The sequence below is a fragment of the Leptopilina boulardi genome, unplaced genomic scaffold, assembly GCF_019393585.1.
Source record: "Leptopilina boulardi isolate dan_hultmark-lab unplaced genomic scaffold, ZJU_Lbou_2.1 LbouV2_364, whole genome shotgun sequence".
In the NCBI taxonomy this organism is placed as follows: Eukaryota; Metazoa; Arthropoda; class Insecta; order Hymenoptera; family Figitidae; genus Leptopilina; species Leptopilina boulardi.
This window is the reverse complement of record NW_026137934.1, coordinates 689,454-701,634: the sequence shown is the minus strand read 5'-3', so window position 1 is coordinate 701,634 and position 12,181 is coordinate 689,454. Positions and strand designations below refer to the sequence as shown.

Here is a 12,181-nt window from a genome sequence, read left to right as displayed (position 1 = left end):
AATACTTTTAGAAATTATTATTAATAAATTTTTATTTATTAATACTAATTTCAAGTTTAATTTCATTTAATTCTTTTATGCTTTTATAATTAGATGTAGTAAACTCTTAACTGTATCTCAATTTTTTACTTTTGTTTCCATTTAAGAACTTTAATACAACTTAAACTGAATGAAATTCAAGAAATGAGCTTTTACAGAGATTTTCATAAAATAATAATTCGAGGCTCAAATTTTCTTTTAAGGATGAAAAAAAGAAATAAGCGTGAAATTAGTCTGGCGCCTGCAAACTTACGATACAAGTTATACACAGAGTTTCACGGCTCCTAGTACTTGTCTCGAAATATATATATATATAAGCAATGCCAAACGCTGTATATATATATATATATATATATATATATATATATATATATATATATATATATATATATATATACGTAGGTTGCAAACAGTCTGATTAAGTTCTGTGCACGACGTCGTAAAAAACCCTATTGGAGATTGAATTTCTAAAAGAAACTGGTCAAACGCGCAAATCGTGCTTGAAAAATAAATAAAAGATAAAGAATTCTGTTTCTCACTCTAATTCGCTTTGAGAATACATCTGCTGTGAAAAAAAATGTTGGAACTATTCCAATAAAAATAATACTCCTAATATATTATATTTTTACTAAAAATAATTGTTTCTTTCAGAGAAATGAAAATATCAAAGATTTTCTCATATTTATATCGAAGAAAATTCTCGAAATGTTTTTAGGAAATGAATAGTGATTTTATTATTGATTTTTGGTTTCAGTGGTAAAAATATTCAGAAATATTTTTAATTCTTATATTCTTTTCAACATATAATCTCTAAATCTGAATTAGTGAAAAGTGAGCTACTAATTTAAATTAGTAAAAATTTTCACTAATTTTTAGTCACTTTTTACTAAAATTTTAGTCATTAAATTTTAAACTACTAAATCAAATAGTAATATATTTTACTAAAAATTAGTAAATATTGTCACTAATGTAAATTAGTAGCTTAATTTTTACTAATTCAAATTTAAAGAGTAGTAAATTACAGTCATTCGAAATCAGTAGAAAAAGACCGTTTTAGTCAGACAAAATGATTTAAACTATTGTAATACAAAAATCAGTAGTAAATTAACGTTGCAGTCAGACAAAACGGTTAGATTGGAATTTTTGTATCAGTAGTCAAAGTCAGCTATGGGCAGTTTAGTAGTAAAACTCCGTTTTAGTCAGACAAAATTATTTACACTCGTAGAACTAGAATCAGTAGTACAAAACCGCTTTAGTCAGGCAGAATTATTTAAATTGTTCTAATAGTAAAATCAGTAGTAGAAGAACGTTTAAATCAGACAAAAAGTTATTATTACCATTAGTAAAAATTTTTAATTATATATACGATTCGAAGAAGATAATAATTTCTTTAAATTATTTATTTACGAAAAAGAAAATTTAATAATCAGGAAATATTTAGCTATATAAATTTGTATAATTTCTGACAGAGTCTAGTGAAATAAACTTTTCACATTCTCCCCAAGGGATTTATAAATATTTTTTCAAAAAAAAGCATAAATCAATTATTTTATAATTTGAAAAAGATTCAGTTCTGGTGTTATTTTTTCATAGTTATATATATATATTATGTAACTTATATACGAGCGCTTACCTCACTTTTGTGACCTCTGAGATTATGATTCGTTCTGAGGGGAAGTTCTGGTGTTTTCATGCTACAAACCGAGGATGTAAATGTTACTCCGACCAATCCTCGGGCATTACCCGTAGCCAGCCATCCATCTTGAAAATAACTAGGCCGATTCAGCTTCCATCCTTCGTCCTGTTTAAACAAAAAAATAAATAATAATTTCATTAACTCACACATTTTCGTTCAAAATATCACTATAGGGAAATTTGTTTGTCTCATAACTTTTTAATTAATATTACCAAAATTTTTGTTCAATTAAAAAAAAGTTTATCACTCACGGAAAAAAAAGATTTACATGAAACACCGAAAGATTTTATTAGAATAGCAAAAATTTTAATTGTTTTAGATAAATCTTTCACTATTCTAGTGAAACCTTTCGCTTCAAATGAAATTTTTTTTCTGTTCTGAAAAAATTATATTAATAAATATTCATATTTAATTTTAATTAATTTTAATTTAATTTAAACTTTTCTCAATTTGAAATTATATATTTATATAAAATCAGTTTTGAATGAAAGATCATTATAGACTTACTAACTTTATTAAAGTTTGACAAATTTATATTTCTCAATATATATTATATATGAATCTTTATATAAACATAATACCTACTTGTACAAGATTATTTTCTTAATAGAGTTATTACAAAGATGCAACATATTTCTTGTATATATTATAAGATATAATGTTGTAATTTCATTTGTGAAAAGAACTTTAATCTTTAAAGCCAACTTCAATTCTAGGCGTACTTTTATAAGGATTCTCGAGCACTAGAAATGTATATTATATATAATAATAATAATAATAATAATAATAATTTATGTAGAATTATTATAAAAAGAAAGAGGGATAAAGACCTTTTGTCCATTTAGAATTTAAATTCTCTGAATAATTTTACAAAAAAAAATCGAGTTATAAAATTTACATATATAACATTTCTTTGTGTATATATATATTATTTAAATTGAAAAAAAATATCTACAATTTTCTCAAATTTAAACGAAAGATCAAATTTCTTCAGATTGGTAACTTAATTCTGCAGAAAAAAAATATTCATTAATCACTAGTTAACCTTTTTTCATTAAAAGTCCAACCCCAATTTAGTTTCCCTTCGCACTAATTATCTTCAATTTTTTCCCTATATATATATATATATTCTCTAAACAACAGAGAAAAATAACGGTTCGTCACACCTTTGTTGATAAATGATTGCACTTATATAATTGATAGTTAAACTGAAAAAAAAGTAAATTAAAAAAAAAAGAAACATTGAGATAATGTTTTATGAAATGCGCGAATTTAATTACAATGAACACGAGATTAAACTAGTGTCTTTTTATGGCTTGCATAATTCTAAAATGAAAATAAAAAAATCATGACTTGCGAATGACGACTTTGGCCTTCATAATATATAGAAGGATATGAGCTGACAATATTTTATGTAAAAACTGTATATATACATATAATCTTGACACCTATTCCAATGAATTCCATAACATATAGCGAATATATCGTGCGTGGATAAAATGAAAAATTTCTTTTATTTTTTTCCACTTTTAATAACAAAAGCTCATTTGACGATTTTTTTTTTATAATTTACTTGAATAAAGTTTTTATATTTCTAAAAATATACACTGAAAAAAAATTTATTTGATTCAAATAATCGGTTACTGTTATCAAATAAATATTTTCTTGAACCAAATAATTTTTTTAAATTAAATAAACTGTATTTGAATCAGTAGTTTCTGTATTTGAAACAAATACCATCTCAAATAATAATTATGTGATAAATAAATATTTATTTTATAATAATCAAGTAATCGGATTATTTGAATCAAATAAATTTTTTTTCAGTGTATTTGTAGACATTTTTTTATAAATAATTTTGAGGTGGGAGATTTTAAAAAAAGGTAATTTTTAAATATTTTTTGGAATTTTTGTTAGAATTACTAGTTTTTGTATAAAAAAAAAATTTAACTCTGTTTATGTGATATAAAATACACGGTTATTATTTTCTCGAGAAAAAATAATGCTGAAAAGATATGGGATAGGGAAAATGACAAACCTAAAAACAAAGCGTTTTAGTAGTTAAAGTGTTGAAAATCACCGCCACTTTAAGTGGTGAACAGAAAGAAATTCTACCTATGCTCTCTCTCTCTCTTTATATATATGTATTGAAAACTTGAAGAACAAAAGCTCTCAATAGCTTCGTCTATGAACAATACCCATTTATTTCTGTAAACTTGAAAGCAAAAAAAAAAAAAAAATTCTCAAAAAAAAAACCGAATTCTTTCAATTATTTTTCACGATTTTATTTTATTTATATTCACTGATTTGGTGAAAATAAAATTTTCATTCACTCGTGTTTTTTCTTTGTATAAAGGATTCGTTTATTTAATTAGACTCTCACAGCATCAATTAACTTATATAATATGTTTCAACAAAGCTTTGTTTTCCATCGTATTAAAGTTTCATTTTATATAAATTTTCACAAAATTTTCCTATTATAAATTATAAAAATTATATAATACGAATTACAAAAAAATATTATATAATTTAATTCTACAAAGACTTAAAAAAAAAAAAAAAATTCTGAAATTGACTTTTTTTTGAAGAAAAATGATAAATGAGTGAACGAAAGGAAATTTTCATTTTTCCAAAGATACGGAAAGATATCTTTGATAAGAAAACTTGTAAATGATGAAACTTTAAAAAAGTTGTGTAATAAATTTTTTTCTCAAGTTTGTAATAAAAGTTTTGAGCCATTGTGTCCACAAGTTGCGTATATATATATATAGAGAGAGAGAGAGAGAGTGTCATTTATAATTCGAGTGGCAGGATTATTAAAAGTTACTGGACCCCCCTTTATTTTATAACCAGACGAGTTTCTATCCTGAAAGTTTGAATATGGGAAAACATAAGCTTAAGCAAAGTCTATACTCCTGAAAAGTGCCTTGACTCGTATATGCCCCACCCCTTCAGCGAGATCTCCATATAATTACGGATATATATATATAAAACAAGGGGTCGTAAAGATACATAAAAGGATGGAAGAAGAAGAAGTTAGGAAAGACCAAGAGAGATGGAAAATAAATGAAAAAAAGAGAAAATGGCCTGAAGCTAGTGAAGTGTTTGTAACGTTAGGGTAGACCATTATACACAAAGAAGACTAAAATACAACCCTTATTATTATTATTATTCTATCGCTCTCCTACATTTGCCTAAAGCGTTTTTATTTTCATTCGTTCTTTTTTTAAATCAGGAAGTTCAATCGTATTTTAATTTGTTTTTCACAAAAAAAAAAAAAATCCTTTTCATGTTATATCCGCAGTGGAATCTAAAATATAAGCTCGATTTTTGTATATAAAATTAGGTTGTCACTTATCAAACGAATTGACATTTGAATTACAATTCCGGATAAAATATTATTGGAATATAAATATTCTTTGCACAAAGGATTTAAAATTTTTATTACTCTTATAAAATATTACTTGATTATTTATAAAACCCAAATTTTTTTTTGCCATAATTTTTCTCTAAAATATATATTATTATAGACAAAGGTATACAGTTTTAATAACATAAATTTGAATTTTTTAAAACTTTTTTCTTTATAATTGTAAAATATTCTTGTAGGTAGATAGTTTTACATTTAAAAAAAAAAATTTTTTTAATAATTTGGTCTTAAAATTAAAAAAAGTACTTAACAATTATTAACGTAGTAAATTTTTTTTAAATAATTAATTAAATTAATAAAAAAAAAATCGAAATATCCTCTCTAAATCTGAATTAGTAAAAATGTTTACTAATTTGAATTAGTGACTCACTTTTTGCTTTAGAATTAGTTAAATTTTACTAATTGTTAGTAAAAGTTACTAATAATTAGTAAAATTTTACTAATTCAGATTTAGAGAGTCGCTCTCTATTTTATTTGCAATGAGAGATGTAATTGAAGAGGATGCTTTATGATTTCGAGTAATATTATAAATGTGAAACTAATTTTTAGTTGAATAGTCGCGTTTTCAAGAATTTCAATTAGCCTTGTCAGCTGAATCGTAGAGATCGGCATTTTCAAGAGACTCATCTGCAACATGAAACAACAGGGTTCGCGAGCGCGGGGAATATGAGAGGAAATTCTTCGCGGAGAGGTATTCAATTTATCCAAGAACAATAGACCACGTTTTGCATGGTCTCGATAATAACGCTATCGATTCAAGCACACGATCCACATTTCTCTCTCTCTCTCTCTAGAACAAAAACAGAACTCGCGACGCGACACGATTTATTCAACAACATAACTTGACTGCACACATATTTTGACCGCATTTACAAATCATCTATATTCATTTACTTGCCCGTAAACTTTGTTTTATTTATTTGCAATATTTTCCGTTTATTTTTTAAAAACAGTGGAAAATTTTATTTAGCACTGGTAATGGAACATTTTTTTATTTTTTTTTTATAGTTAAAAAATGTCAGTAATTTGGTGCGTTTAAGTAGCGATTATATTCTTGAGTTTTTGACTTAAGACAAAAATTATATCTAGAACAATTTTTCACAGAAGGAAATTTTAAATATATAATAGGACAACTTGAAAGAGAAATTTTGGCTCACTTGACATCTTTTTTTGTTCTCGCTTAATAAGTGGATCTTGTCTGACACGATAACATTCTACTCATTAAAAAGGTAAATTTTACTTTTATTTTTACCTTTTTTTCCACAAAATTATAAAAATTTATTTAAATTAAATTAAAATTTTATTTTTGAAATTAATTATTTTTTTCTATTTTGTGCGCGTCACTTTTTTTGTTGTTGTAATATGACATTTTATTGTATTAAAGTGGTGAATTTTCTTTAGCCTCATATATATAAATAAGTGGATTTTGTCTGACCTTTTTCTACTTAAAATATGTCATTTTTAATATTATAAAGCATTAAATTTTTCTTCCTAAGGATTTTAATTTTTTTTTTTTTTTTTATCAAATATATAAAATTTGTTTATCGCTAGTATTTTTGAATAAAATAATAAAAAAAATATTAATACTATAAATAATTTTATTTACATACATTTTATTAATAGTAATAATAATAATTTATAAAATGTTTTGTCGTAACCCTCTGAAAGGCGCTCTTATTTATGGACTTAATCGAAATTAAATCTTTAGAGTCTTTGTCTCTAATTTGTAGTAAATAGAGCGTTAATCAGAGGATCAAAATGAGCTTTGACCAAACTAAGTCGGTGTATATATATATATATATACATGATTCAAAGACAAAGCTCACATAACTGTACAGGGGAATCTCTTCTGATTATTGCACACCATCCGGTATATCACACAATATGCCTCTTGGCACCCCCAGCTAATGTTCTATTTATTCTATACGCATTCCCCAGTTTACAAAGGGTCAAATCAGCCTGAAATTTGGCTATTTCTACTAATTCAAGCTGCTTCATATTCACGTCCATTATTATTTACTTCTCTCAAATTTATACCTACAGCATAAAAAATATTTATCTCAGAGCTAAATAAATTTTTGATTTATATAAAAATTTTATTTATGACAAAATAAAATTTTTATTTACGCCAAATAGGATATTATAGGCTTTGAGTTTATTTAATTCAAATATATTATATTTGGTTCAATAAAACATGTATTCTTGTATATATTTTTTTGAAAATATCAAATCAGAGTAATATTTGAATTGAAATAAAATATTAGATTAGTTTGCAATTGTTTGAGGAATTTTCCATTTAAATATACTTATGTGAAGCAATTGAAAAATCTGGAACGAAATGACAAAATAAGATAAAACAGCACGAGATAGAAAAAAAAGGGAAAAAGATATAGAAAAAAAAAAAAAAAATTGTGCGGAGAATGGCAAGCAGTTAACTACAGCAATCGAATTGTGCCTTCGTCGATAAAGCGCTGGAATAATGAAATTTCACCACTTAAATCAATTATCCACTCTGCGAACGAGCGACTTAATTGACTCACTCGGATTCTCCTTGTTACACATATTATAGTCAGTCAAAATCTGAATAGTGAAATTTAATTTTTTATTCCAAGTGACATTTTGAAATCTATATCAATAGATGGCAAATTACATATTTTGGTTTAATAAGAAAGTTTCTTGAAATCAAAGAAAAGATTCGTCTATGTCAAAAAGATTTAATATAAATTTTTTTAATTTTTTCAAATCTGTGAAATATCGTGAATTATAATTAAAATAAACCGCACTTTAAAATGAATAATGAAAATTAATTTTACAATTTAATAATTTAATTAATAAGTCATATATGACATCGGAAATAGAATTGTTTTATCAGATTTGTGAGACATTTATGATTATTATAAATAACATTTTTCCACATTGTATATATAACTATATACGAAACACATTTTATGAGAGTCATTAAGAAAAAGATGATATTCTCTCGGGAAGATTTGCTCTTCGTATATATATATATATATTTCTATTTCAGAAATATATGATAACTGAAGGCAATAAAAATTTAATTTCAATTTAAAATACCCCAATAAATTTTATTAGCCCCACCAAATGTTTTACGAGACATTGAATTATTTTTGAAAAATTGAAAATTCTAATTTCTCAAAAAAAAAAATAAATAAAAAATAATTGTTTGAATTTCTTTATCAAAAATCAATATTTTTCTAATTTAATTTTAGATAAAAAAATTAAATATTTTTCGCAGGTTGAATTTCTATGAAATTTTTAGTCAAAAAAAAAAAAAAAAAAAAAAAATAAGAATAAGAATATGTGATGGAAAAATGGTGTATTAGAGAAAAATTGAAGTTTGAAGGACTAATTTGAAGAAATGCGAAGAGACAATGGTGAATTTTGAAAATATCGAATAAACTGGAAACAATGGGAGCAAGAAGCACCAAATCGAGCATTCAGTATCCACTTGAGACACTAGTCACGATCGTCATCTTGAGCCAGTGTAGTACAAAGCCCCTTTCTAAACTTTCTCTCCCTTCTCCTCTTGCCCTTATTCTATATATCCGTATATATAGTACGTTTGTACTGTGTAGTACTCTCTCTCCTTTTCCTGGCACACTCGAGAACTATATAGCAGCCTCCTGAAAACCCCTGTGAGATACCCTCCCAAAAGTTATTAACTTGGCTAAAGCCTTCACAATCCCTCTGTCCTTCCCATGGAAATGTATACCTTATCTTTCTACTCATCAGCTTAACAGGCAATTTATCTCATTGTAAAATCTATATATTTCCTCCGAAAACTAAATACAAGATGCTCTCTAATTAAATTATTATTAAACAATAATATTTCAATTTATTGTAATTAGGTGGCAAAAGTTAATGTTATAAACTTAATTACAGTTCATAAAGTTAACATATATTTAATTTAAATTTAATTTTCAAATTTAATATTAGTTTAATTTATTCCAATTCACTTAATCAGAAATTATGACTGAAATTATATTAATTAAGTAAATTAAATTAGAACTATATATATTGACCTCTCTCTTGTTTTTGTCGGTCATAATGCAATTTTCGATTCAGGAAACATATTTTTTTGAATATCACAAATTTTAAATAAAAATCTTTTCAAATATTTAAATAGAAATTTTATATCAAATCTTGTCAATATAGGACAAAACATTTATGTGCAGTTTATATTTGAATAACGAGAAGACGGTATATAATGAGACAAAAACTCAATGGGTTTTGTGTTCAATGTTCCTAGCATGCAACACTGCGAGCGATACAACTTTACATGATATGTAACTTTACTTGCATGTCAATGCAATCTGTTCGTTAGAAATAAAATCTTTTCCTAAATATATATGTATATGTTCGAAACATTTCGATAACAATAAGTGATTTGAATTTTCGAGTTAACAATTCTTTCTAACATTGATAACAAAATAATTTTTGAAATTTCGATTTTAGAGGGAAACAAAATTTTAGACATAAAGTCTGACTGAAATACTTCTTTACTATTGTCTTTAAAATTGAGATTTTATCAAGAATTTCAATTTAAATTTGTCTGACTAAAATGTAATTCTACTACTGATAGTACTGTTGCAACAGTTTAAACAATTTTGTCTGACTAAAAAGGTTTTTACTACTGATATGGAAATTTTGAAATTTTAAACTATTTCGCCTGACTATAGTCTGAATAAAATCTGAATCAGTGAAAATTTCACTGAATTCAAATCAGTGGCTCAATTTTCTTTAATTCACCAGTGAAATTTCACTGGGAATCAGTTGTTTTCCCAGTGAAATTTCACTGGTGAATTAAAGAAAACTGTGAAACTGATTTGAATTCAGTGAAATTTTCACTGATTCAGATTTTAGAGTGTAATTCGGTTTGTTTTACTACTAATATACAAATTATTAATAAAATCTTCATATTTTGTCCGACCGAACCTGACTTTAACTACTGAAACAAAAAATACAATTTAAAACGTTTTGTCTTATTGCAACGCTAAAACGAACCTTTACTATATACTGATACCAGAATTACAAGAATTTACACGTTTTGTCTATCTTAAAGTAGTTTTAACTATACTTAACAGAATTAAAATTAAAAACCTTTTTTTTATGTCACGAAAATTGCAAAACTTATGACATTAAAATTTTCTTTTACTACTTATTACAGTATTACAACAGTTTAAACAATTTTTGTCTGATCAAAAAAATCCTTTACTACTGATAAGATTTCATATTATTTTGTCTGACTAAATCATAGTTGTACCACTAATATATTTAAATACAAATATTTTGTCTAACCAAAACTTTCTTAAACTACTGATGAAAAAGTTGCAATTTAAAACGTTTTGTCTGACTAAAACTATATTTTACTACTAATTCTAGAATTATATTTTAAATCATATTTTCTGACTAAAAACGAACTTTTACTATCAACAAAAATTTCAACCTTTTTTTGTCTGACCAAAACGATCTTTTATTACTCATACTAAAATTTTAATTGTTTTGGTGACTAAAACTTACTTGTACTACTTAATGCACAAAATATTTCAATATAAATGTTTTGTCTGACCCAAACGGACTTTGACTACTGACAATAAATTACAATTTAATACGTTTTGTCCGACTAATATTAAATTTTGCTACTGTTAATATAACTACACTGGAAAAAATATATTTAATTTAAATAATCGGTTACTTGACTATTGTGAAATATTTACTTGAACCAAATAATTTTTATTTGAATTAAATAAACTGTATTTGAATAAAGTAATCTGTATTTGAACCAATAATTTTTGTATTGGAAACAAATATCACTTAATTGACTCAAATAATATTTATTTGATACAAATAAATATTTATTTGATAATAATAACCGATTATTTGAATCAAATAAATTGTTTTTTTCAGTGTACACATTAAAAAACATTAAGAATTTGACTTTTGAAAGAAATACAAAGAAAATTTATTTTAGAAATGACACAACGTAGTTTTTTTTTAAATTGACAATAAAATGTCTTTATATAAATGGCTAAGATACATATAATTGTTATAACTTAAAAATAACAGATGATGAGACTCGTTATACAAAAAGTATATTTTTAGAAAAAGGTCATGTAAGCCTTAGACAGAAGATATAAATTTGCAAAATTTTAATTAATATTTCATATATCAACTCTTATACGCAACCTTCTTGAGGCAATATATAACTTTTCGTATACTTCAAGAAATATATATATAGTCTGTCTAAAATGATAATTTACATCTTTAATAATGCATGAGTATATGATAAATTGAATTTTATAATTTTTTTCCCCCCTTTAATCCAAAGAAAAATACTAGAGTATTCGGGGATTTTGAAAAATTCCTTTTTTTTCCTGTATTATATTTCACTTGGTCCTTTTAATTAATTTCTAATTAATGTCCCAAATGTCTGGGTCCCGAATGTTAAATTGAAATACTACGCCCAAAGGAATTTATATGTCAGTGTGGATTCCAAATGGGAAGACACAGTAGACTCTCGATAATAATTAACCCTAATAAAATAACTATCAAAGGGACGCTATTAGTTATTTGAACTTTTAATGGACGTGTAAATAACTATTTTTTAATTACATATATATATAATTGAAAATTAATTCTTGATATTTTTAATCTTTCTTCAATTTGTTATTATTTTTTTCATATATTTTTTTGTAGCTAATAACGTTTTTCTGCATCTAAAAAAATAATTCTTGAATTTAAAATTTATTTCGTTGGTTTCAATGAGTTTTCTTATGTTGGAAAATTTAGATTCGTAGATTTTGAAAAATCTTCTTGAACCTAACAATTTTTTTTTTTTTATAGAAACAAATTGAATAAAAAAACAATTTTCTTTGCATTCTGCAAGTTGAGCTATTAAAATGAAAATTTTTAATATTTAAAAAAAAGAAAAGTAAATTCGCACAGTATGTAGATTGAATTAAATGAAACAAACAATTTTCCATTAGTGAAAA

The 12,181-nt window shown here is 24.8% G+C and overlaps 1 protein-coding gene and 1 long non-coding RNA gene across 6 annotated transcripts in view; one reads left to right on the top strand and one right to left on the bottom strand.

Annotated features, from left to right (window-relative positions):
* Window positions 1-9,656, top strand: part of LOC127286890 (uncharacterized) — a 40,321-nt gene extending 30,665 nt beyond the window's left edge. For 3 of the 4 annotated variants that reach the window (XR_007843807.1, XR_007843803.1, XR_007843804.1), the window contains exons 12-13: window positions 6,270-6,394; window positions 8,425-9,656. This is a non-coding gene — a long non-coding RNA (uncharacterized LOC127286890). The remainder of the gene's footprint in view (window positions 1-6,269; window positions 6,395-8,424) is intronic. The other variant, XR_007843805.1, reaches the window with a different exon arrangement.
* Window positions 1-12,181, bottom strand: part of LOC127286864 (tubby-related protein 4) — a 36,791-nt gene that overhangs the window by 23,455 nt on the left and 1,155 nt on the right. For both annotated transcript variants that reach the window (XM_051313470.1, XM_051313471.1), the window contains exon 2: window positions 1,673-1,840. In XM_051313470.1, the coding sequence (XP_051169427.1) occupies window positions 1,673-1,840 (168 nt within the window). The remainder of the gene's footprint in view (window positions 1-1,672; window positions 1,841-12,181) is intronic.